Raw genomic sequence first — 27,319 nt, 5'->3', positions numbered from 1 at the left:
AAGCCTGGAGCTCTACTAAAACTTTCATAACTATGTCAGCAGGAGTTTAGCCCGGCTTAGGCTGGAATGGCAAATATGTAGAGAATTTGACTGTTGGATGCAGACTGTTCAAGCAGCATAGTCCATATGCACCTACAGGATCTTAAGTATGCACAGAAGAAGTCTGACCTTCACTATTTATGGACTTAAAATAGTAGGCTCCTTTTTTTCCCCAACATTAATTACTCCACAGAAGCTTGTAGTTGGCAACAGGCTGCTATATTTAAAGATGAAGAGTCATTGTTCCCCTAGCAGCTGTTGGTGTGTGTGATCTGCTCTGTATTCCCTTCAGACAATAGCTTGTTGACAGCTGTCCTGATCCACCTCCCCATCACCCCTCACACACACACACTTGTATCACTCTTTTCACAGCCTTTCTACTGACTGAAAATGAGGTTTTATTGTGTGTTTGTCTGCGGAGAGATGGATGACTGCGAGTAATTGTTCGGATCTCTCTGAGATGGCAGCCAATGAACTTGTTAGAAGCATGGGGCTTCAGGAGAGCGATTGGCTGCAGTTTGAAATAAGTGGGAGGGTTTGTGGTTGTAGAGTCTTTGTGAAGTTTTGTAGCTCCACACAAGTTTCTGCTTGTGTTTGAAGGTAAATGTTTTCTATTCACTGGTCTTTTATTTTGTTAAGCTGCTTTTCTTCTAATTTGACTGACACTGTTTTTTCGCAGGAAGTCCAAATGTCAAGGAGCTAGAGATCAGCTGACTTACCGAGGTTGAGTCACTTCAAATATGCCATTAAGGTGATCATGAGAGAACCATACGGCCACATAAACAGAGGATAATAGTGAGGACTAAACAGATTGAATTCCAAGGTGGCTCGGGAAGTGGACAAGGTACGACTGCCTGGCCACAAAATGCCTGTGGAAACGCTTCAACACTCCGTGAGGCAACCAACAAAGACTGCTGTTGCTCCTACACCCCCACGGTTGCGACCCAAGGGGCCAGTGGGGCTAGATTTCTACCAGAAGTACCAAAAAGCTGCGAGCAGACCAAAGCAGAGTGCTGTGGAAAGGCTGGAGGCAGACAAGGCTAAATATGTCAAGAGTCAGGTAGCTCTTACCAAGCAGCAGCCAGTCAGGCCTCCTGAAGTGCGTAAGCCTCTACTCAGCCCCAGCTCTGCCCTGTGGCCCACCAGAAAGACCGCAGACCCAGCAAAGACAAAGCAGGAAGGATTACAGCTGGACATGGAGCACCTGAGTAACCTCATCAGTGGAGTGAATGAAGCGCCACGGTCCGGTGCAACTGCAAAGCCAAACGACAGTAAACCTCCTTACTGTGCTGCAGCTGTACACAATTTTCACCGTCCTACTCCTGCAGGGGCACAGCAGAAAAAGGAGAAGCCGTGTCCGCCTCCACGTCCTGATAGGTTAGTTGCAGCTAAAGTAAGATTAAAAGCATCTGACCCTGCCAACGTAGAGAGCACGAGCTCTCCTGGGCCTCCAGCTGCAGCGACGGTACGGAGAGTGGATGTCATGCCTCAGGCCAGCCCTGTGAGGACAGCAGGCAGACGACCTCAGTTAATTCGACAGCCCCTTCAGCCAATATCTCTACAGTCTCAGTTTCGACCCGGCCCAACTGCTTCAAACCTGCATCTCTTTCTCCCTAGAACAACACCAGGTCATTCTCCTCTGAAACCTGTTATTGCTCAGTCAAAACCTGATACCTCTTCTACTTCTCCAGCCGAGACCCCAGTTCCTGCCACACCTACACCAAGCTACCCTGTTATACCTCCTCCTTCCCCAGCAATTACCCGTTTGTCTTCCACCAGCTCCAGGAAACGCCCTTCTCTAACCCGGTCTAAGTCGGACATGAGCGACAGGTACTCCCGAGCTGGGACAGAGCTGGAGCGCTTCTTCAACCTGTGCGGCTTGGACCCCGCAGATGTGCAGGAGCTGACTGGTTCTAGCTCTGACATTGTTTCCATGGCTCGTTTTCGCAGCGCGAGCGCTCCAGGGTCCGAGTGCGCGGCCTCTGGCAGAGAAGACGAGGATGAGGAGGATGAGGAGGAGGCTGGCAAAGCTGCAAATCGTGTTCCCTACGGTGTTTCTGTCATTGAGAGAAATGCACGAGTGATCAAGTGGCTCTATGGAATCAAGCAGGCAAAGGACAACTCGACAAAGAGCACCAATTTATAGGCTGGTTCAAGTCATTTATAAGCTTTGTATTAAAAATAAAAATGCCAACTTTAATATTTTTTAAGAACTAACTTGGATAAGACATTGACTGATGGAGCTCCATTACTAACCTGTTATTACACTGAAGAGTGTTTATTAATGGGAAAGTATAGTGAGTTTGTTATATCTCTTCTTTTTCACCATACTTAGAAAATGTGAGCCACAATCTTTGTTCTGAAGGTTTTTCTTGTGCTATTTTGACTTTTCAATGCTGTATTACTTTTGTGTGTCACAGCCAGGCTGTCTGGCAAAGATGTGACATTTTCATTTAAAAAAAAATCACTTTGTGCTGTAAATGGCTGCCATTAAAGAGAAAATGCTGCATGAAAGTTGTTTAGTTCTCCCTGTTATGTAGAGAATGCAATGCAGATACACATCTGCAGGTGATGTATGAACAATAATTTAATGGAAAAAAGTGAGATTTCAAACAATTGGTGCACAGTTGGCTTCTAACACTAGTATTGCCCTCCCGTGGCAGACAACCATTTAGCAGACCTTTGGCATGGTTGTCCACCACCTCTGAAAACTCCTCTGATGCAAAAGCCCTTCAGTTTAAAAGGTTTGAATCTTCCATCTCTGATTTCAAAGCAATTCCTACCCAAAGGTATTTTGATATGTAGAATTCGCAGTTGTGTGAATAAACAAAAGGCATTAAAAACTATCTTCTACAAAAATGTCATTACTCTGCACCAATACATGAGTGGTATTGATTTCTGTCCTGAGATTATTTCACATTTGTGTCTGTTCTGCGGCAAGTTTTGGCTTGAAGCTTGTTTCCACCACTGAAACCTCTTTTTTTCTGCCATGAATAAATCAAAAAAAAATTCAGGTTATTTAAAATTTTGACATCATAATTTAAGGGTGTTTTCTCAATTTCTACTTATTTTCTCCCAAGTTTAGTGAATCAAAATTGTGACATCAAAACCCCAAACTTTGACTTATGGATGGTAAAAAAAAAAAATGTTTCTTTCAGTTGCCAAAACAAATTTTCACAAGAAAGATCTGAAGAACTCTGACTAGTACTGGAAGAAGAAAAAATTATATTTGCTGATTTTCCACTGAACCGAGACAAATGTTAGGACTCATCTCTGTGGAGGAATCAATAACAATAACCACATTTGGTGCAGACCAATATAGACATTTGTTTCCACTATTGTAAAACAGATTTTGACAAGTCAAATTTGGGGGTTATTGTCACAGTCTGGCGAGAGCAGACTGTATGTATTGTGAAGAGTGGACCCAAAATGCAGACACCAAGGAACTTGGATCAAAACTTGAGTATCAACAAAAAGCGAGCCGTTTAATGAGGCTGGCAGAAAAGGTACAAATAAAGGGCAAGGCAAACAGAAATAAAACTAACATTAACCTAAACTGGGAGAACTAAACAAACAACATGGAAAAACCTGGACATGAAACCTAGAAACATGGCGTGAACAACAGACGACCTGACAAACACACACTGAAAACAGAGGACTTAAATACACAGGAGGTGATTAGGGGAAGTGGAGACACATGAGGAAACAGCTGGCACACATGAACATAATGACGTCACAGTGGGAGAGTAAAACTGAACATGATGAACACAGAACACCAGACCTCTTCACAATAAAACAGGAAACATAATGAGACATAGACATGACAACCCGAACTTGACAACGTAAGACACAGACATGAAACGCATGAAGAGCAGGGGAGATTTAACATGGTTGGAAACACGAGGGGAAAATAATAACTAGAAACACTTAGGCATAATAATACAAACTTGATAACAAATAAACTTAGGAAACCTGATAAGCTTAAACATACACTATGAACATCAAAAGAACTGAAACTCAAAACACTGGGTCATAAGACCCCGGACCGTGACAGTTATAATCTCAAAATTTCTGATTAATATCTCAAAATGTTGGCTTACTAACTCAAACTAATGAAAAAATAAATAAAAAATGATGAGAATTAGTTTGAAATTTTGCCTTATTGTGGTAAATTTCTTTTCCAGTGATATAAACCACCTGACCTGACTAAGATTGTAAATATGGGTTTTACGTTGATACCCATATTTACAATCTTACCTGCATTTCACTGAAGCTCCACAAGAGGTCACAGCCACCCACACTACCTCACTCCAATACAGCACATCAGTACAGAAGTATACTGCAGTTACTGACAATGTGGTGAAAGCGGTGGCCTTTTTCCAGAGTCAGAGAAACTCTCACTGCAGCTGTGGAAATACAGTTCTGTCATTTTAATTTTAATATTTTTAAAACGTGTTCCACAAGTTTGCTGTTTCAAACAGATCTGCAGCACTGGTAGTTCTTATGCTTTACTGTTGAGCCACCTCATTTATTGTTAAGTCTGAGCAGCTGTACTGAATAAGAATACCCCTCTTCAAAACACAAAAGAGTTGTTGAACCAGAATCTGGTTTCAAACGGGTGGCATTCACCTGTGTGTGCAGGGAAAGCATTACATGTCCAGTGATACTCAAGTGTTAACAATGAATTGCCTTAAAAGTTTTTCAGAGCACTTCCAGACATTTAAAAGGATTTTATTCAAGCAAAACACAAGCAGGAACTCGTGCAGGAAAGATCAGCAGGGGGTAAGGACCATTTCTCTTTATTCGTAGAGTTTACATTCACATTCAAACCCTTCATTTCTTTCTTTTTTTTTAAATTATCTGTAATAGTGATAGCATTACAATTTCCCCTTGAATATTGTGATTTAATGTTTGCTGCAGAAGCTTGTTCTCAATTAAATATGTTAGTTTTGTCCTCTCAAACAAGCTTTCACTTGAAATCAGTGGCAGCTAGCTACTGTATTACTTTCAACACCGGTGTCAAAGTAAACTTTGTGTTTCCTACTCTATTTTTATTTTTTTCAACAACATTTTTAAGAAATTGAAGAAAAATAAAACAAACACGGATACAAGAAAACACAAAAAAATTACACAAGGTGCTTCAAAATATTCTTGTTTTCATAAAAAAAATGAACCCTTGCATGAGTCAAAAATGTAACAAACTAGCACCCTTGTTAAATAGTGCTTTTGTTACGTTACATGGATTATAATCTAATTAATAACTGAAAATAAGACAACTGATATTTCTGAATTTATTTTAGTTTTGTTTGACACTCCCTCCGTGGAGGAGAGACTGTACATGAGCCAAATGAACTATTTGAACTAACCACATTCAGGATTTTCCTCCATCCTCTCTCTGGTTTTCACAGGACTCAGGTGGTATTCCTCTGGCCTGCAAGCTGTGTTATGCTGTGGGTGGGGTCCCACATCTGATTACTTCAGTAGCTATTGGTATTTCCTTGCAAATTTTCCTTCTGGATGTTGTAAAGGTAAAAGTTGAGTACTTTCCACAATATAATGTTCTATACTGCTTCAAATTTTAAGTGGGTAAAATATCACAGATGGAGGCCTTCTATGTTTCCATGATTTTATTTGTGAGTCGGGCCTGGGATGCTGTGACTGACCCTCTGGTTGGATATCTTGTGAGCCGCAGTAACTGGACGCCCATTGGCAAACTCACTCCATGGTTGGTTGAGCCACACATTTAACACGCATTTCACTTTGAATTTAGATTCCTGGTGCAGCACTGTGCTTAGCCATCAATCTTTATCTCACAGGATGGTTATTTCCACTCCATTTGGCATCTTGTCCTATCTGCTTCTGTGGTTTGTGCCACGAGGCTCGATGTCTGTCAGCGTGTTGTGGTTCCTCACAGCGGCTTGCCTATTCGAGTCCCTCATGACTGTAAGTTGTTGGATGTTCGCAGGCACAATCACTTTCATTTGTCACATTTCATAGGTAAAAGTTCAGCTTGTTGTTTGAAAATCAAGATCCTACATAAAAAGAACACGATATACTCGTTACCAAACAACACCTATAGCATAGACTGTATGATTAGTGAGGTCATGATACCACGCCTTTCCCCCTTCTCATTTTTGATATTGCACATCCTGGATTCCTCTTCTCACATCTTAGTCCCTCCCACCAGATATGCAGGCAAAAGAGGCAAGAAAGAGGAGGAGGAAGGTGTCGGGGTAACAGGAATTTAGTCAAATGAGACATAATTTTTTTGTTTTTTTTGTTGTTTTTATTTGGGCCGACTCAGACAACATGGCACAGTCTGACAAGATACAATACCCTTTTTTAAATCGCACACAGATACGTTGGACGGCATAAAGTTTGAAAAGACATTTGGACTAGCTAATTAGAGTCCTCTTGTTAGCGCTTAGCAGCTCAAGCAAGATAAACATTAGGTGGGATAACACGCAGGCAAAAAAATAAAAGAGAATTCTGAATTTTAGCTCAGAACGCTTGTTAGCTCTTTGGTCATCTTTCTGGTGACTGAAATTCATAGTACTCTGATCCTACTGTTATTTTTGCTCCAAGCAATGTCACCATGGCTACTGAGTTTCACACCAATGGTGAAGTGTCATTTGGCATCACATTTTTCTTCCTGTCAACAGTGCTACAACGTCCCCTACCTATCACTGAATATGTTTCTGGGAGGAGATCAGAGAGACAGGGACTCTGCCACAGCCTACAGTAAGAATATTGACTCATTTACATTCAGAAACCTCATCAGACCCCAAACTAAATGCAAAGTGTTTTGAGTTTCTTTACTTATTTGGCCAGGAATGAGTGTGGAGATGGTGGCAATGCTGCTGGCATCAGTAATTCAGGGACAAGTTGTGGCTGTGTACAATACAGAGAAGCAGGAGGCCTGCCAGGACCATGAAACACCTCAAAGCACGTCTTCACCACAGACTGCTTCCTTTCAACAGACAGTATGCTACTCTCGGGGGGGGGGGGGGGGGGGGCAAATACACTCTTCTTTATTTCCTGTTATATTTGGATTTTCATATTAAACATGGCCAAGCATATATAAAAGCACGTTCAGGCTTCAGATTGATCTAGACACCAACTGTTTTATCTACACCAGTTTTTTCTACTTTTAGCTCTGTGTGATGTCACTGAGGAAGCCCCTCCCATTTGCTGACCGATCTTTACAAACTAGCCAATCTGATTATGTCATCATCACACAGCCTCCTCTCACGATTGCCGTTATGGCGCAGCATTCTCGGTGCTACGGTATTCCTGAACAATAGGTGTTGGTATAGGAGGAGAAGAAGCTAACCTGGAAGCAAAGTTTTTTCCACAATGTCTCATCTTTTCAAACTGTTGCGTCATCCTCTTTATTACCTGCAACTCTCTGAGCTTCTGTACTGATTATCACTGAAATACCAGTAAACACTGAAATAATCGTACACTCGTGTCTCCAATCCAGCAGCAGCACAACGTACCAGGTTACAAAAAAAGGTGGACAACTGTCAGCTTGTGACAGCAAGCTGACAGTTGTCCATTTGATGTCAAGTCTGTCATAAGGTGCCGCTTGCCAGATATAAAAAGTTTGATTTTATAAAACTGTAAAAAAAAAAAAAAAAAAAAGGCAAAGGATTCTTTAACTGTGACATCAGTAAACTCTTTCCTGGTGAATTTACTTAGGAAAGCCTTAAAGCTATCTCAGTTGCTGGTTTTAAGGCTTAGCGAATACAATGTGATGCTAATTTTGTAAATGATTGCTTTTGGTAGTGTCCCAAAGAGTCATGAAGCAGTGTGGATGTCAGAACTTTTCATTGATAAGTCGTTAACCTAAAAACCCCGCAGTGTCAGTTAGATGTGCATCAGCAACAGAAGAAACTCCCAGCTTGAGGTTTCAAAAATGAGACTTAGCAAAACAGCTGATGGTGTCATGGTGGCCACACCCATCCAGTATATACAGTCTAGCTCAGTAAGAATAAAATAAAATATATAGAATAAAATATATAGCTGTAAATGAGCATATTAGGTCCCCTTTAATGTAAAATAAAAATTGTTCACCCTTTCATAGGACTCACATTTCATTAGTAGAGCAGAAGCTTTTTTTCTTTTTGTGCTCACATAGTTTCAGGGATATCTTGTTACCCTGTAATTTACTGCTCTTTGCTTGATGTATACACCATTGTTGTGGGGTTTCTGTGTGTCTGAGGTGAACTCACATTACTCATATTATGGAGATATATGGGCACATTGTGGGTGCTCACTTTCATTGCAAATCCTCATAACTGAATCCATTACATGTAGAGTGACATCTTGATTAATGGTTAGAGTAAGTTTTTGGAAAATTGATTAAATTAAATTTAAATGTAAGTCTTCTGTTTCATGATTCGACATGCTGTGTGTTCAGAGATGCTATTACGCATTGGTTGAAACAAGTGGTTTCTTAAATTACCGTTGCCTTCCTGTTAGGTGAAAACAGTCTGGCCATTTTCCCTGTCCTCTGACATCAACAAGGTCATTTCACCTGGAGAACTGCTGCTAACTGAATATTTTCTCTTTTTGGATAATTCTTCAGAAAAACCTATAGATGATTGTGTGGAAAAATCCAAATCAGTTTCTGAAATACTCAGACAAGCCTGTCTGGCACTAATAACCATAACATATTTGAGTCACTTAAATTCATTGTTCTTCTCAATTCTGATGCTCAGTTTTAACTTCAGCAGGGCGTCTTGATCGTGTCTACATTCCTTAATATACTGAGCTTCTGCCATGTAAATGCCAGCTGATTATTTGCATTAATAAGACGTTGAGCAGGTGTCCCTAACAAAAGCCAGTGAGTCTATATCTTTACGTAGTTTGCTTTTTTTTTTGGATTTTATGTGAATGAGATCGACATCTACAGCCGCAAGCTGATTTGTGTATTTCACGTGCTCCCTGTAGAAACACCATTGCGCTTTTTGTGTTTATTTATAATGCTATAAAACAATTATTTACAGTGGAAAAACTTCTGTTTTTAAGCCTCTAGACTTTGTAGACAGAATAACATGCTTTGTTTAAAAGTTATGATTTCATGTGTGCATTTTGCCCCCCAGCAAAAGGCTTTCCTGACCTCAGCTATGATCATGGGTGCCTTGTTTTTCCTCTGCAGCCTGATTTTGTTCCTCGGGGTGAAGGAGAAGCAGGGTGAGTCATTCAGAGACAGTCAGCGTTCAAACACAATAAATAAAAGTTTTTTTGTTCTTGTTGAACAGCTTTGTAGAGGCGATCATGTTATCATGAGGATCTGGTAACAAATATTTCAAACCTTTATTTGTCGAGTAGGATAAAAAAAATGTTTTCATTTTCTTTTGCTTCGGCACCGTTTGTGAACAGAATAATAAACTTGTCAAAGCTTAAACTATACGTATAGACAAACCTTTGAACCTCTGAAGTGAACATTTTTTTGTTAAATGAAAACATAATTATGCTGAGTCAAAGTGATTTAGTTTGATATATGCATGGCATGGACAGGTGTAGCTGAGGACTTAATCAAAATGTAAAATTAGCCAAAGATTTTACTCCACAAACAGAGTAAAATCACGAGTCTGATATTTCACTCTTTTCTCTCATATGTTATATTCCCAGCCTCTCGCTGCTCTGAAGATAAAGTACGACCTTCCTATTTGAGCTCGCTGAAGATGCTCACGTGCCACGTTCCTTACCAAAGGCTGGTGCTGGGCTTTGTGTTTAGTACATTTGCCTTTCAGGTTCAACTTGTAATCATTTCTGCATATGGTTTCTCCTTCTTAATTCTGTTTTTATTCACTTCAAAGTCACATGTGAAACAATTTGTCCTTTTTTTTCTTACCATCTGTTTTGATCTCAGATGTCCTTGGGTAACTTTGCGCTGTTTTGCAGTCATGCTGCTGGGCTGGGAGCCCAGTTCCAGCACCTCCTGCTGGTTTTACTGGTAAGGTGCAGCTAACTTAACAGACTCTTTCACACCCTGCTCTGCTGCATGGTTCAGTAGCTTTCTGGCCAGTTTAGATATGATTTGAGTTCAAAATAGAAATTCAGTCAACATTTCCACAGGTTTCTGCCTCTGTAGCAGTTCCTGTGTGGCAAATAATTCTTCTGAGAATTGGGAAAAAGTCCACCGTTTTCATCGGATTGTCGGTAAGACCTCTGAAACTTGATGATAAGAGAAATGTTCCACACCTTGAATCCTCGTTTTTGTCTCTCCCAGCTCTTCATCCCAGCAGTGATTATAGTTGCCTGTGTTCCCAGTAACCTGCTGGTCTTCATGAGTATGTGCGTTCTGATGGGATTCAGTGTGGCAACCATATTCCTGCTACCCTGGTGAGTCAGCTCCCAGCCTGAACACAAAGTTTGAGGTCCTTTCCAAGGCCCCCTGTCAGATCTAATCAGTGTCAGAGATGAATGCGGTGCACATGAATCATTCATAGTCTGTACTCAACCCTGGCCAGTGATGACTATTCCAGAAACGATGTGCTTTGCTGACCAGCCAGAACTCTCCATTAAAACTGACATGTGGTTTTGACATGTGATATGTCAACTTGTTGTGTGTGTGCTGCAGGTCAATGCTCCCAGACGTGGTGGATGACTTTGCTGTGAGACACCCGTCCTGTAAGGACCTAGAGCCTCTGTTTTTTTCCTGCTATGCCTTCTGCAGTAAACTGACAGGAGGGCTGTCTGCTGGACTCTCAACCATGACATTACAGTGAGTCAGACTCCAGTCCACTCACTTCTTGTGTTTTGTTACGTGGGTACATCACTTGGTCTGTCACATTATGTGCTCTCCTCGTCTGCAGGTTTGTGGGCTATGAAGCAGGTGCTTGTAACCATGGTGACAGAGTGGCGACTGCTCTGATCGTACTGTTCTCGCCAGTTCCCATCACACTTTTGCTGATAGGGATGGTGTTTTTTCACTTCTACCCAATTAACGAGAGGCAAAGCTTGCAGCTCCGGGAACAAATCCAGTAAGAGGCTCAGACATGTCATCTTTGAAACAGCTACAATGGAGATTTATATCATTAGAAAAAGCATCAAATTAAGAAGTGAAAACAACAGCATTAAAAGAGTTGCTCACATAGATTGCCTATAAACAGAAGCACTATGCACAAGACACACAGAGAGGAGTAAAACTGAAATCATGGGAGAACCCTACAACAGCAAAGATGGCGGTAGAAATATAACTTTCAGAGGACAAAAATCTTTCTAAAATGTAATTGTTGGGCAAAATCACGTTTGACTAGTGATTTGACATTTGTCAGGATTAGCTGTGTAGGAGGCAGATTGCAGACCCAGATGCACGGGGTACACAGGGGTCAATCCTAAAGTGAGCCTTTAATGTCGGCTATTCTAAATAACAAAGCACCAACCAGGGAATACGATCAAGATATACAGAAACCACGAGGAACACAGAGCAGGATAACACACAGCACTGAAGGTCAATGTAACAAGGGACAAAGAAGACAGACAGGGGGTGAGGAGGAGAGGAAACAGCTGGAAGACACAGCTGAACTAAATCAAAATAACAAGACATGAGAGAATTAAACTAAAACACGACACCGAAGTCAAATGACTATGAAATCATAGCACAAAGTAACTAAACAGAGACAAACTTGACACAATGAGACACAAATGGGCAACTACACAAATAACCAAAGACTAAACAGAATAAACCCTAAAAGGGATATTGATAGCAAAACTTGGCTGAAACAAGGAACTAAGGCTCAAGAATTTGGACAAGAACAAACTAAGAACCAAATAGAACATTAAAATAATATGCAAACATTCAAAGTTCACAAACTGAAACCTCTGGGTTCAAAACCCAAGACCATGACATTGTTTATGTTGTGATGACCATTAAAATTAAAGATTATTTAATTAAATTAATTTTAATGCTTCTAAATAACATCCCAAGTAAATGACTGGAGATGTTTCAAGTTGTTTGCAATACTGGAATTTGTTATACAAGATGGACCAAACCACTGAGATATCAACTGCTGGTTTGTGAAGTCCACCACTGTTTAGTTTTGTGGGGTTTTTTTTTTGGTGTTTTTTAAACCAGATGTGAAGAGTGACTGTTTAAGAAACAAGCAACACCACACCGTACAACTGCATATGCTTAAGGCACTTCTTCATTGGCTTTTATATACAGTTCACAGTTGCTCATTTTGATGAACCTTTGAAGCTTTAGTTTCAGCTCATTGTATCACAACATCTTAACTGATTTCATGGCAGAAATCTCAGGAAAAAAAGACTCTTCGCACATCTATTTTGTAAGACAGATGCGTAGGAGAAGGACAAACAGATCCAGCATTGCAAACAGACTCCCACACAGTTTAACTTGGAAAGATCCCTTTTTTCTTCATCAGGCAATATTATTTTTGACGTATATTTGACAAGTAGAACAATCAACTTAGATACCCAACATAGCTGATAAAATCATAAATGTTTAGCCAGACACATGATCAACCTCATTACATATATACATATTTAGATGTAAATAATTTTCAGCCACTTCATGTACAATATAATGAACAAATACATTAAAAAAATTAAAAGTAAAAAATGAAATCCCAGCAAAAAGTTAGAAACGTGAAATAATTTAGCTGCAAAAGAGATATCAAAAAGAAAAGAGAGAAAAATAGACTTTTAGCCATTAAGGTTGAGGTAAAACCTTAAATACTGAGTTCATAGTTGTCTGTTATAGCATGTTCACAGCAAGTTCACACTCACAGATTTAAGATCAAGTCAAGTCTTGGTGTTAATAAGTTATAAGTTAAGTTATTTTCCAAAGAGTTTCTTGAGAAGATTTTTAACAGGTTACTCTCTGAGCACGAGATGGTACAGAGGGAGTCGCTGTGCTCAGAATAGCACAAAGACCAGAAACAGGGAAACTGATATGCTAAGCTTCAAACAAACAAAAAGTTTGGGATTTATGAAAAACACAAAAAGATAAAATCTCAAAGGATAATTGTAATTTTAAAAAGTATAACGCAATAAACTGACTTTGTTGAGTGAAATCACTAAAGAGAGTTCATTTTAATATAAAGCATTGAGACTCTGCCCATATGGATTGGCCAGAAGGACAGGCAAATTCAATATTTAATTCAAGGGATTGTTGAACTCTCTATATGTTGCTTAGAGAACTGGAAATAGCTAGAGTGAATTATTGAAATGTGTGCAAGTACAATATGGTATTTGTACAACTCTAACAAGCTCAAAAGACTATGCTTGGTATGACCACCTTTGTCAAGATGGCCTGAACCTTTTCTCATTATTTCTTTAAGTAGTCTTTAGTAATAGTAAAGCTAAATATTTTTGCACAATAAATGTAAAATTTATAAACATACAACTGACCCCCAAATGATCTTTTTAACAGCGTCATCATGCTTGCTATTATTATATGGATGAAGAGTTCAGTAAACTATCAAGACAGATTGTAAATTCTCAGTTATTCACTTCAGCTGCTCAATATGTCAGCATCTACAATATCAAAGAATGTGTAAGCAAATTTATAAACTCTTTGAATGTAAATAGCATTGTCACACAGACTTGGATCAATATGGATTTTGAACATAAAAGAATAAGAGTGAAGGTCTGGTTTTGTTTGTGGATTAAAGCTTAAAACTTGAACTACAAAATAGTGAAAAAAGGTGGCCAACAACATACTAGAATGAATAACAACAGAAATCTGCCATGTGAGTTGAGTTGCGTTAACAAACAGTTGAACGGGATTACATTTAGAAAGATGTGAAATGAGATTTTAGTTAAATTGTTGGAGATTATGTGATTACATTGTAAGAACACATTTTGTTCACCCATCTGCAGTATAAGGTGTGGTATTATTATCTTTATTTATCAGATTTGTTTAAATGGTTTTTGTAACGCCAGGGATTACATCGCTCATTAAAATGTCAGGCAACTTGTGTTCATTAACTGGTTACAAAGTAGCCACGGAACACAAAGTAATCTGACCCAAGCGTGCCCAACAGCACCTCTAAAGTGTATGGGCATCTTGCTGGAGTCATTATTCCATATTTACTTCCAGCTCTTTTTCCATGAGTATGCCCAGATGTCATTGTTCCAAAAAAGTTTTCCATAAACCTTCAACATAGTGAGCAAAAGTAAATCAAAGGAGATCATTCTCTGCAGCAGAATAGAATCATTTGCTACATGCTTTAACAGATAGCCTTACAATAGTCCTTGCAGGACTTAAACATACCACTTTTAAAATGAAAGATGGATATTAATGATAATACATTTATTATTTATTTTGTATTTTTTATTCTTTATCCAGCTCAGAAGTTACATCATCATCTTCAGAGCGAAGAGAAAACACAGAGCTGCCAACAATCCTGCAGCAGGCCCACGCTGGAGTCACATCAACATCACATTATGACTCAAACACATTAAAATTTGAGAACTTACCACACTGTTACAGTCAGGAGAAAAAAAATTCAGTCAAGTCTGTTTGTTCAAATGTTTCCAACAGATCTTTTGGAAATGGCAGCAGGCATAAAGCAGATCGGTTAATTGTAAGTCCTCGATGTCATGAACAAAGCCCTCACCAGTGCTCAGGATGGGCCAAACTGGGCATAAATGTTCCTGAGAATCATTGCGAGTCTGCCTCTAACAGGTCGCATGTGAGAGCCAAGGTGTCATGGGTTTGAGGAGTACATCCCACAGCAACTGTTTTAGCCTGTTTTAAACATGATACAGCCTTCATGTCTGTACTTTGTAATTTGATGCTTCAGCAGGGAGTTGGTTCACTTATCTTAGCATATCATTGGATCGGCATAATCTAGAAAATGCATAGCTAAGAAACTAATAGAGAGTTACAGAAGACCCAGCCAAGAAATCTTTGCAGAACACAAGCTTAGTCCCTGCAAACTCTTTGCACACACTGAGTGGAAAAATTGTTTTAACAGGTCATGTCTTTATGTTAGGGTATCAATCTGACCTGTTTTAGCATTGTATTTAGCATAGACAAATAGCATTAGGTTAGATTAGATTAGATAAAGCTTTATTAATCCCTCGGTTTGGTTCCTCCTGGAAATTCTGTTTCCAGTAGCACAGCACCAACAGAAGCTGCAAAAGAATGTAAGCAGAAATAGAAATATACCATATATACACATATACACATATATAAATACAGAGACACATATAAACACAGAGTATATAATAGCGATAAATAGGAATAGGAATACCAGGGAATTGCACATTTCAACTATTGTGAGACAATAGTTAGTCTCAGTTAGGCAGCAGATGTTCTTTAGCAGAAATGTGTCACACAAATCAGGTTATGGCATTAGTGTTATGGTGCCATCACTCCTAACCAGAGATGGGCAGTAACACGTTACTGTAATCCGATTACTTTTTTCAAGTAACGAGTAAAGTAAGGGATTACTATTGCAAAAACGGTAATTAGATTACCGTTACTTTCCTGTAGGAACGCTGCGTTACTGCGTTACTAAAACCGTGATTTTTTTTTGCGAGAATGTCTCATGACAGTGACATAAGCAAGTGCTACGTTTGTGACAACAGCTGTCTGCAGATCAACAGTGGATATTATATCGAGTGCGGGAGAGAGTATGAGCGTGCAGCGTTTAAAGCATGGAAGTACTGACCTTACTTTAAGTTTGATTCCATAAAAAGTGTCAAAAACATTAGCGTCCGGTGTGCGTGGGAAGAAAACTTCTTTTTACAGCGAAAAAAACCCCCTAAACTTCCAAGCAAGCACCGAGTGCGCAAAGACGTAATGGGAAATTCACAGAGAAACTCGCGGATTCTTCCACTGACCGCCGCGGCACACCTGCACCAGGATAAACCTCCGCCTGCCCTAGTCCTGCTTTATAGGTGAAAATAGAGCAAAAGGACCGCTAGTCTTTGATTTTATTTATTTTCTGCTGTGTTTTACTTGCATCTATTTGAAAGAGTGAGTGTAAACACAAAAAATATTAAAATATTATATAGAGCTAAAAATGATTACACATAACTTACGTAAAGGAAAAGTACAGGCAAAGGTCATATATAGGTTTCTTTAATTTTCTACTTTGTGCCACCTCATTTCATCTCCCCTCTGTCCTCCTGCCTGTGACCTAAAAGTCATTCTCAGTGAAGCATCGTGAAAGATTTCTCATCTCCAAAAATAAATATTCAGTAGAGAGTACGAGAATAGAAAAGGGTCAGCGGACGTGCAAGGATGCACAGGTATAACCTTAGAGGAAGTTCTTTCAGCAACTGTGATGTGATGTATATAAGAAGCATGACACTTGGTTAATTGAATTCAAAGTATATATAGTGTTAAGCTGTAATGTATGTGAAATATCCTGCAGGACACTGCTGTGATGAGCAGAGAGAAGGTGAGAGTTAGAGCTTTTTTATGTCTTATACACAGTTTTCAACACTTTATGAAGCGCAATAAAAAAAACAGTGCAGTAATAGACAACAGTTCACAATTTAAAACTAAATAAAAAAATTTCTACAGGTCATAATATAAATCTGTAAAGTTGTGATAGTATACTCATGTTGTCAGTGTCTGTTCTTTAAGTTGGACCAAGGTCAGCAGATTTCCTGTTCCTGAATTTCATATAAATACATTATGTCCATAATCACTTATTTGTGCCATCATTTATTAAATTTGACGAGTGTTTGCAGTCAAGCCAGAGTGTTCTATGCAAACTGTGGCTGACCACAGCAATCTGCTAGTGATCAAAGCAGTTGCGAGGAGGTTTTTCTCTAGAAACATGACTTTCAGATACTGTTCATCTGTTGTGGATAGTTTCTTAGACCTGACACTTCTTTATTTATCCTCCACTTTGAGGACACTGTACATGTTGTCCAGATATGCCAAGATTTTGGCTAATAACGCTTTGGGAATCACTTTAGTGGTGCAAAAAAATTATTTTATACCTGTCAAACTGTGTTATCGTTGGCATTTTTCATACATTTAACTGAGGAAATAACTAGTAATTATGTGTTTTTGCAACAGATTGCTAGTAACAAAGTCCCTAAATATACAATTTAATGTTGCCTGTTATGTGTAGACAAAAGACTGTTTCATCCCTTGACTTAGGTGTATTTTTATGCTTATATGATTCATAGGTCAGTGTTAATAGGCTTAACAAAACAAAACAAAACAAACAAACAAAAAATGCTCAGGACTGGATTGAAAATGAGTGACATGGCAGCCTGGAGAGCCTGGAGAGCCTGGAGAACCAGTTCTTTTGCTTCCATATAGTAAAAAACAAAAACAAAACAATACTGCAAATCCTCAGCCATCACAAATAAAAGTCACATCAATTCATTTTCCATCCTCATCTGAAATAACAGGATGTTACGGTGCTAATGTCAGTAGGTTCATGTGTTGAACATGTAACAGTGTTGCGTTCACTTTGTTGCGAAACATGGTGCATATGTGCAGGCATTCTGTAGCTCATCCCATCACGATAAAGAAACAACAAAGAAGTCAGGTGGGGTGCGGAACATGGGAAATGAAACAGTCATTCAAGTTTTTAACAATGTTCCAGATTACAAACAGTGTCATGCAGGCTGTAAACACCTATCCCAACCACAGATTTACAGTTTCAATACTGAACCTAGTTGTTTTTGACTTTGCTGCTCTGTGTATGATAATCGTTTCCAAATTTGTAGGAACACAATAGATATAAAATAGATGTGAAATAGATGTAAAAGCTGAAAAAAAAGGTTCAGAGTTGCAATAAGTGACAGCAGTTACTTAGATGGGTGGATATTAACAAGAGTTTTTGATACCAGTGCCAGTATCAGTTCCCTTATTGTAGAAAATGTAGAGGTATGCAAGTTTCAACTGCAATATGTCTGATTAATTTCATCTGAGTTTTGATTAGCTGTTATAAAATACAATGCACGAAGGGGCCTGAAATGCAAAGAATCCACTCTTAAAAGTGATTTGATTTTTCACTGTGTCAGTTCTTGCAACGCATTTCCTCCAAGATCTGATCTCTGCACGAGCCTATACATTTATACTGAAAAGTGTTCAAGTAACATGACCCCTCCAAGATAACCTAATACTACTTTAGATTGATTTTTTAATAATCCAAATCCCGCATGGTCATCTCAAATGAGACCTTTCCTAATTGGGATATGTCCCGGGGGTAAGACCTTAAAACTTAAATCATGCAGAGCCCCCCCCCCCAAAAAACCCCAACATATATATATATATATATATATATATATATAGATGATGACCAATCATCTGACTTAAATGCTCGTCTTAGTACACACGCAATCGTAAAACGTAAAACGCTTACTTGGGCCTTGTTTCCAAGTTGGATATTCTTATAAAATTGTTATAATATTGCTTCATTGGTGGATTTTTCCTCCATCCGTGCCCACTCGCTCGTCAGGAGGCCGCCCATGTCTCCAGCTTCCGCTCGCATTGTAGGGTGGTCCAGAAGAAGGATACAGCGGAGCGAAAATGGGAGTAGAAATTCAGACTATAACTCCGGGTGACGGTGAGAATTATGTGACTTGTTAAACAGCCTAATATTGTTTTTATCCCGAGAGTGTTCGCTTCATTATTCTGCCACTTTTCTCTCTGTTTTCCTGTTTCCAGGGCGGACTTTTCCGAAGAAGGGGCAGCGCGTCGTGGTGCACTATGTTGGTGAGTGCGGAGGCTGGAGCTCCGAGATTTGGATGCTCTTTAACGTTTTGAATGTTTCCTCTAGCCCCTACCTGGGTGAAAGGTGTCTGATTGGGTGAATTGTGAGCCAAGTTAGTTTCATCTAACAGTACCCGAGTGTCCATTGCTTCTTCTGCTGGTTAGCATTGTAGCTAGCTTCTGTTAACAGACTGACTATTTTGACTGTTGGGCTATCATCAGCTATTCTGATGCTCGCATACTTTTATTATACCCCCGGTCTTTTAAACCGGCCAGAATTGTCTTTAATTGAGGGAACGAAGAGTAGTTAAGTTCGTTGAGCTGAAGCCTCCTAACGTAAACTATCCGGGAACCCGTTATGCTAACGCTAGCATCACGGCTAAACAGTTAGCTCATGTTGGAGAAGGGTGCAGAAAAGTGGGATTAGTTATCAACAAGCCGAGCTCTGTGTCGAGTTAGATATTCAGACATGTCTAACCAGCCTTCGGACTCTTATTTCATCTCCAGGCACACTGGCAGACGGTAAAGTGTTTGACTCTTCGAGGTCCCGGGGCAAGCCGTTCAAATTTAAGATCGGACACCAGGAGGTGATTCGGGGATGGGAAGAAGGAGTAGCCCAGGTGAGCAAGATTTTCGCAATGAATACCTTTATGCAGGTATTACTTAACTAGCTATGTTTTCCTTACAACGGCTAAACGTAACGATTGTGATCTTTCTCTCTTGGGGGGCATGAAATGCTTTTATAGTTACGTTTAACTGCGTTGCTTATATTGGGAGGTATTTAGCCCAATCTCAGCTGTAACATCTGTCAGTAGTGACGAGTATGGAAATAAATTTGTGTTACTCCAGATTGATGGTATTATTTTTGCATAAGTGGGCCTTTTTTAGCCTCTTTTATTAGAACTAAATGCATCCAAATAGCACTCACAGCTCTTTTAGTGGTTTCAAGTGATGCTGGAGCATCTCTGCTCTCTTTTCTTCATCCTCTATCTGCCTTTCCTGTTGCTTTAAGTGGCACAGAGCCTGTTCCAGCTGTTAACACGCTGTTATGATACTTTGCCACCATTAACCCAGTGTAATTTTGCAATTATTACTGTTAGAAATGATTTATATTTAATGATATAATGCTGTGATGTTTGTTCTGTTGTTTCCCACTTGTGTTTTATTGAACCATGTAAGATTTTTGGGGATTTTGCACGATCAGATGGGTGAACAAAAGACCTATTATGCCCAATTTAGTCTCTATATTTTTATTCATGGGTTCTACTAAAGTAGCTATTATAGGATTACAAGGGGTGGGTGATATAGCCTTAAAATTATATTACAGTTTTTCACAAAAAATTGCAATAACAAGAACTGCGATGCTGGAAAAATGTTTCAGTGATGCTTGCAGGCAGCAGTTTTTATAAGTGAAAGTAAATGAAGTGAATTTTCTATGTTTCTTCTCTAGTAAGTTACTGTCGTTGATGGCACACTTCCTAATTTCAAGTGTGAATGTACTGAAACAAGTTGCCAGCAGCAGCAGCATTATGTCCAGTGACACAGCATAAATCAAATGCAAGCACAAAAGTAGCCTAGGCACTTGTTCTTCCCTAGAAAATTTAAGTAAAAGTATAAAAGAACTGCTCAGTATTTTAGTTTAACAATAACTGAATTAACTCAGTCTCATAACTGCTCTGAAGCTGCACAGGATGTTGTGTCTTTGGTCAAGCTTTTTATCCTTCTGCTTAAAGTCCTGGTTTTCCACCACGTAACCATGTCAGTAATTTCTATCCACTGCTTGTGCTTCCAGTCATGTGGTGTGAGGCTAGCCAGCGATGCTTGTTGAAGTGATCTGTGGACATTTGGGTTGCACATCATGAGATGTTAGTATCTGCTTCTTTGTAGCCTGGTTGCACTTGGTTGTCTGTTTTTGCCACAAGTGGTGAAACAAGTTTGTTGTTTTCACCCGCAGCATGAATAGTTTTCTTGCATATTTTGTAAAACACTGTGTTCTGTTGGAGGTTATTAAAGTTTTTAGGTGCTAAATCGTTATTGGAGGATGACCCATGGCTGTCGCTCCCAGATAGGGATGCTTATCGTTTAGGTTTTATCCGATACCGGTGCCAAACCGATACTTTTGAAACGGTGCCGGTGCTCAAACCGGTGCTTAAAGAATGGAGAACACAAAATTGGTCCAAAAACCTCTCATGTTCAGCTGTTTTCCACTTTTTCTTTGGTCATTTTAGCCTTTTTGGCCAGGGTGAAGGGAGTATCTGCCATCAAACAAGAAGACAGCTGCATGTAACTACAACGGTGTTTGCTAGTTCACCTTACATGCATTAATGTAATAACGTGGTTAGCCTACTCAACGTAAATTACACACGAACAACATTAAGCTACTGACGCAGAGAAGAACGGCTGCTGCTGCCATCATCATCCGTCATCATTTCTGCTACACTGACAGGGCTAGGGGCCAGGACTCTACTCTTCGGGTTTTTGGGGGATGTTGCTAACTCCGGGTCCGATAACAGGCAACCCACCCGCAGTAGATGTGCTCGGTGTGAGGTCTCGCAGCAAGCTATCAAATACGGCGCATTTTTCGGCTTTAAAAAAAAACAACGCTATGCGTCGCCAGGTGTTTCATCGGGTTTGAGGTGTTACCTCCTTTCACAGTATCACAGTATCAGCTTAAAGCACTTGCTGCAGGCTGCTGAGTTTGCATAGTTTGCTGTGAAGTACAGCCAGACTTTTGACCGCTTCGCCTTGGGCATTTTTAATCTGTAGCTCTGCTCTAAAAGAACATACGTACCTGGACCCGCCTACTATCCTCGGAAACGTAAAATGATTGGCTAGAATTCAAAGTGTATGACATCTCAGGAAAAAAAAGCACCGAAATAAAGCACCGAAATGTGCACTGCTTTTCGGTCTGGTTACTACCGTTTATGTCACAACCAGTGCCATCATGGCACCGGATACCGGTACCCATCCCTACTCCCAGACATGCCCATAAACGCATGGTGTTACTATAGCAATGATATAGGTATATGACAAATTTTATATCATATAAAAATTATCTCTGTTAACTCTGTTACTGCAGATTCTCCATTCAAGATAACCCTTGTTTATCATATACTGACCCTTGGTGCAGCCACTCATTTCATCCTCCATCTGAAACAAGCTGTTTTATGTCCTCTCACTTTAAAGCAGTGATTTTCATAATGTGAGGTGCAATCATCTCAGAAACATGAAGTGAAATAGATCTTTGTAATTTAATTAATTAAATTATTTATTTATTTATTTAAACATGCTACTGTGATTATACTGTGCCGGAGCTTTTGCCTCACATTGTTTGTTTGTGCGCTGACCTCATAATAAACATTATCCACCGCTGTAACTGTACATATCTGACAGAAAATAAGAGGAAACATGATCACTGCACACTACCATTAAACTGCTCTCTTATGATTGTGACATGCTAGCTTTCCCTGGCCAAGCTAACGCTGAGCCTTGTTTTCATTTCCTTACTCAAAGAAGGGCTAAACATGGCTTATTTAAAGCTTTGCTAATCTGTGGATTTGCAGGTTACTCCTGTTTGTGCGCCATCTACTCTCAGCGTCTTAAATGTCGCTCCCATAAGTGTTCTTTGTCTAATTTTGTTTTTCAATGGTGGTTGGAAAACGGCTCGTTACTGCCACCTTCTGGCAGTAGTAAAGCACAACATCCTCCCAGCTGCTGTTAAATCTGAAAGAATTAACTCCAGGCACACATGGTTACATAATTCAGTTTTGTTTCTTCCCGCGCGCTTGCCCATCCTTACTAATAATGCCTTTGAAAAACGCAGTTCAGCATCACCACAGACTAACATTATGAAGACGAGTTTATTGGATTGCCGTTGCATTTAACGGCATTAGTTTAAGATAAACAGAGCCTGTACTATTAAGAGGCCTTTAAATAAATCTATTACTTAGTTCGATTGCAGCAGTAGTGTTTGATTTCCATCTTCTCCACAGATGAGTGTGGGTCAGCGGGCAAAGCTTATTTGCTCACCAGACTACGCCTACGGCAGCAAAGGTCACCCAGGGATCATCCCACCAAATGCCACTCTCACCTTTGATGTGGAGCTGATTGGTCTGGAGGCCTGAAACTTGTGCACTCAACTTTAATTCCACTCAGATTTTCAGGGTGAGACGTGTTTAATAATGTGAATATTCAACATGATTAGATTTGTAACACCCGGCGCAATTAGGGAAACACATTACTATCGCTCCCCACATGCTTACAGTGACTATACAGTTATCTTTTATTGCTTATGTCCAGAGATTAAATAGTATGGATATAACAAGCTTTAGTGTCAGTAATCCACTCTTCCTCTCCTTAATCACAGCTCTGAGCTTTTTTTTTTCCTCTTCCCCCTCACTGCAGGTTGACTCCTATCTCGGGAACATGGAGGAAAAAGGTTAACAGATGATTCCTGCTCTTGATTCCTGCATAGGACCTATGTCTGTTGTTACACTATTTCACTCTCCTTTACATTTATATACAAGTTCTGTTTTGTCACTTGCTTTAAAATGTTATCCCTTATACTTTAGATTCCAGACAGTAATAAGTCATAGGCCATCTTATCACATGTATTTTGTCATATACTGCTTTGTATTTTTATGGTCATATTATTTTTTTTGACTTCAAATTGACTTTATTGCCGCTGTTTGACTGACTAAATGCGTCTGCCACCAGGACCATGTTTTAAGTGTCATAAATACTGAATGAGTCTCATTCCTGTGGCTTTGTGGCCTTTACAATAAAATCGTATTGATTGCGGGTAATGAATTGTCTTGATTCAAAATAAGAATAAATTGTTTGACACAATATTTTTATGAATTACTTTTGTTATGTACTCTAAAATACAAAAATGCCCAGAGCATGTCATAATCAGGGGATCAAAAATCAAACGTTTTCCTGAAGAGCGTTAGAGGACCTGGAAGATGGTCTTAATTTATGAGCCAAATATACCTGCTTGCTTTAATATCCGCAGCTAAAGGGGAAAAATTTTCCTCTAGGAATGGCTTATTCGAATACATTAAAGAGTGATTTTTAAGTAAAATGATGTTTATTTCTCCTCAGAGTTATTCTGTGTCACTTCATAGCCCTTTTTTTTGTCATTTTAAGCCACAGTCAAACAGGCCCAGTGACCCTGGCAACCAGCAGTTGTTAGGGAAAATGTGCATTCTCTGATGCAACCACGTAGGGTATAAAAATGTTAAATTCAGCTTTTCAATGGATGCTGCAGGATTCTTTAATTTGTCAACTGGCTTCTAGGCCTGTTACTGGGGCTTTGCACTGATGCATGAATAAGGTGAGACTCTACAGGTGAACAGGGTATAAAATACCACCGTGTTATTTCCCCCAATTAATCTTAAGTAAGGAATATTGAGTGTAATACTTTCTAAGTCTTAGTTTTATTAAAATATTCACTTTTTTTTTTCTTTTTTTTTTTGAGCAAAAATTGGACAAAGCTCAGTTTTTGATGGCTGCTTTTTACAGAGCTATATTTGTGTTTGTTGGTTTTTGTAATGGTCTTAAAAAAATAAAATTATTGTTTTTTCTGTATTCCAAACTTTGAGTTAGTTTCATTCTCTTTCTAATGTGGCATCAATTTTTTTTGTTTCCATTGTTTTTGTGGTTGTTGGAATATTCTTGTTTCATTTTATTGACAAATTAATCAAAAGATTCTTTACACAGCATATTTTTGATATATTTTCTTGTTTCTCCAGACAGAAAAAATGACCTTTTCACCATGTTTTCAGGAATCAGATTGATATATTTATAAATCTTTAGAAACTTCAATAATATAACACAGAATCGAGCTGGGGATTTTAAAGAATGTAAGTGCTACTTAAATGGAGATTTCTAGGCTCAGAATACAGAAGCTACTTTGGGCCGTTCCCTTATTCACAAGGGGTCGCCACAGCAGGTAGCTCCACGTTTGGTTTGGCAGTTTTTATGCCGGGTGCCCTTTAATGCTGCAACTACAAAGGGATTTCTGTGTCCTCCCAGGACTGATTGGGGATTTTTTCACCTGTTAGGTGAATGCATCAGGCTCAGAATATGTGAGAAAAAAAAATCAAAGCAACCTTTAAAGATATACATTGTAAAAATGTTCTTGTAAAACCTTAAGAGGTAAGTTACTATGAAAGTTCCCCTAATAATTATTGACATAAAAAAGGTTTGGCATTGCACATTTCCCGAAATTTTATATTTAAATATGCAGATGAGCTGATGTATTATCTAATATGCATTCATTTGCATAGATAATGCAATGGAGCAAAAAGTGTTTCTGCCTGTAATGTCTCGCCTTAATAATTCATATTATTATGTCTCACTAACAAAAGAAAATAGAAAACAGAAGCATGTTTTATTTCCAAGAACAAAGGAAACAGTATTTTTTGCAATATTTGGCTGTTTCTAATGACTGAAGTGACACTGAGCAAATACAAATACATAAAGGAAATACTGTTGCTTCGGAACAAAAGTCAAACAAAAACGAATAGCGTGAAATTTGAAGACAACATTGTGCGCTGCTCCAACAGACTTTATTATACAGTAAAATCGTCTGCTTCTTCCTCACGCTGAACCTCTGATTAAACTTCTCAAAAACCTCACTGGAAGGATCCCTGAAAGCCAAACCTTTGTTCTTTTTGCATAATAAGGCTGAAATCGGTAACTACATTTACAGCACGTCATAGTTTGTGATTACAATTGAGTCACATCAAAGGGCCACTTGAAATAGATACATTATAATATTAATGCTCAAACACTGATACACTGCATTAGGCTTGACTGCAGTACAGTGAAAGAAGCCACAGTTGATGCCAAAAATAATTATGTTAATTCTTTCTAGCAGCTGTGCAGACATCTTTTCTTTTTTTTTTCTTCATGTAAAATCAGAAAATATATACCTGTATCAAACTGTTATCTCTTTACAAATTCACTAAAGTGCTCTCGCGACTCACGCCATTCATCTGTGTGGATCACCGGTGACTAAATCTCCAACTTTCCCTCTTTATCTCCTTAAGGTACAATGTAGATAAATGATCTGAGTGTGCGTTAAAGGATGGAGCAAATCAGACTCTCTCTCTTTCACACACACACGCGCACACACACTACGCTAGTTATCTTTAAGATCCAAAATGTAATAAATGTTGTCCTTATAAAAGTATTTTTCACAATTTAGACCTTTACATTATCTCCATTATGTAAAATAACCTTGTACTAAGCTGCAGATTTCTGCTTCTCTATCCTTGGTCACGGATGCTCTTCCTTATTCATGTGTCCCAGCAGGATTGAAATGGAGTCTATACAGTAGGGCTGGGTATCGTCACTGATTTCTAGAATCGATTCAATTCCGATTCACAAGGTCCCGAATCGATTCGATCCACGATTCGATTCGATTTAAATCTGGGAAATTTTGACAGTCAGAAATATTATAATTCAGATCAGTACATTTACATATTTTTGTATCAATAAAAAGGAAGCTGACACACGCAAGACTTTATCACAGGTGTGAGCATCACAGCAGATGCCTTTGTGTCAAAGTAGCTGAAGATAAAACACAGAAAAACATGAGGGTGATTTTCCTGGCCTGGGATTTTATAAAAATATTCTGCAGTACATCAAAAACGAAAGAAAACCATTAATCAACATATGAACATTACCTCTGAAGTTACATCGGTTTTATTAGAGACACGGCGTTTTGCATTTTGAATAATTTTAAAAAGTTTAAATTTGTTCAGTATTGAACAGCAGAAATTAGGTTTTCTTTTCGGAAGTAAGTAAAAGGGAAAAAAACAGCGGCCGACAGCGCTGTAAACAACAGTAGACTTGTGCGTAACAAGCAAGCGAATAATGCAGAAAACAGACAGACAGAGAGAGACAGAGAGAGGGAGGGAGAGAGAGAGAGAGCTGTGCATCGCGGTGGAAGCAAAACAGGAAAAGTCAGAGTGAATTCATGACGATGTTTATGTGAAGCGTAGTTTGGATCTTCTTTTGCTGCTGGTTCGGTCAATATTGTTTGGAGAGAGATCAAACTAACAGCTTTAGAATCGGCGCATAAAGGGCGTGAACACAAAGCGCGGACCGCCGACAGATCAGAATCAGCGAGCTGTCGGCTTTCAGCCCCGAGCGTGAGAAAGGCGACATCTCACTGATTCTGATCTGCGGGTTTTGTCTTTGTGCAGAATCCGTGTACCTGCTCTCATTTACTGTCTTAGCTGTTTGGTGGTTCTTGAAATTTTGTGAGATGTCACCAGAGATTCTGGCATTTCGGGCAAAATAAATTTATATTAAAAAATCGATTCAGGATTTTAATGAATCGATTTTACGTTATCCAAGCCAGAATCGATTTTAATCGATGAATCGATTATAAAAACCCACCCCTACTATACAGTTTTCCTTATGTTGTAGGAATTTAAAAAAATCATCCATCTGTCTGTTTCACTCTCACTAGAGTCAGTTCACATCTTTGCTTCTCAGAAAGTCCAAAACCTTTTTTCCTTGTTTGTGATACAAAAACGAATGCTTTTCCTCTCTTTTGCACCCACACCCTGTGTGCTCTGTTTATTAACTGCTTCTGAA

At 39.1% G+C, this 27,319-nt stretch overlaps 3 protein-coding genes across 4 annotated transcripts; all 3 read left to right on the top strand.

Annotated features, from left to right (window-relative positions):
- Positions 1-904: 904 nt before the first annotated feature.
- fam110a (family with sequence similarity 110 member A) lies at positions 905-2,185 on the top strand. Of its 2 annotated transcripts, XM_085345212.1 has the most exons (2): positions 905-1,667; positions 1,743-2,185. In XM_085345212.1, exons 1-2 carry the CDS (start codon positions 905-907, stop codon positions 2,183-2,185), a joined length of 1,206 nt encoding a protein of 401 aa, XP_085201338.1. The 2 variants fall into 2 exon arrangements, with proteins under 2 accessions (XP_085201338.1, XP_085201337.1); XM_085345211.1 differs by having other exon boundaries at positions 905-2,185.
- A 1,342-nt stretch (positions 2,186-3,527) lies between these two features.
- mfsd2al2 (major facilitator superfamily domain containing 2a-like 2) lies at positions 3,528-11,037 on the top strand. Its single transcript, XM_085345563.1, has 13 exons — positions 3,528-3,545; positions 5,448-5,567; positions 5,640-5,764; positions 5,856-5,982; positions 6,702-6,780; positions 6,871-7,022; positions 9,147-9,237; positions 9,679-9,800; positions 9,920-10,003; positions 10,126-10,209; positions 10,280-10,392; positions 10,631-10,774; positions 10,866-11,037. The coding sequence occupies exons 1-13, from the start codon at positions 3,528-3,530 to the stop codon at positions 11,035-11,037; spliced, it is 1,431 nt and encodes a 476-aa protein (XP_085201689.1).
- Positions 11,038-18,475: 7,438 nt separating this feature from the next.
- On the top strand, positions 18,476-24,115 carry fkbp1aa (FKBP prolyl isomerase 1Aa). The gene is made up of 5 exons (XM_085344122.1): positions 18,476-18,560; positions 18,662-18,709; positions 19,214-19,326; positions 22,699-22,870; positions 23,111-24,115. The coding sequence occupies exons 1-4, from the start codon at positions 18,524-18,526 to the stop codon at positions 22,828-22,830; spliced, it is 330 nt and encodes a 109-aa protein (XP_085200248.1). The 5' UTR covers positions 18,476-18,523; the 3' UTR covers positions 22,831-22,870; positions 23,111-24,115.
- The last annotated feature ends 3,204 nt before the right edge of the window (positions 24,116-27,319 follow it).

Source organism: Diplotaxodon limnothrissa, linkage group LG20, assembly GCF_057381915.1.
Source record: "Diplotaxodon limnothrissa isolate DT_005_m linkage group LG20, D_limnothrissa_male_GT1.1, whole genome shotgun sequence".
NCBI lineage: Eukaryota > Metazoa > Chordata > Actinopteri > Cichliformes > Cichlidae > Diplotaxodon > Diplotaxodon limnothrissa.
This window is presented reverse-complemented; position numbering and strand designations above follow the sequence as displayed.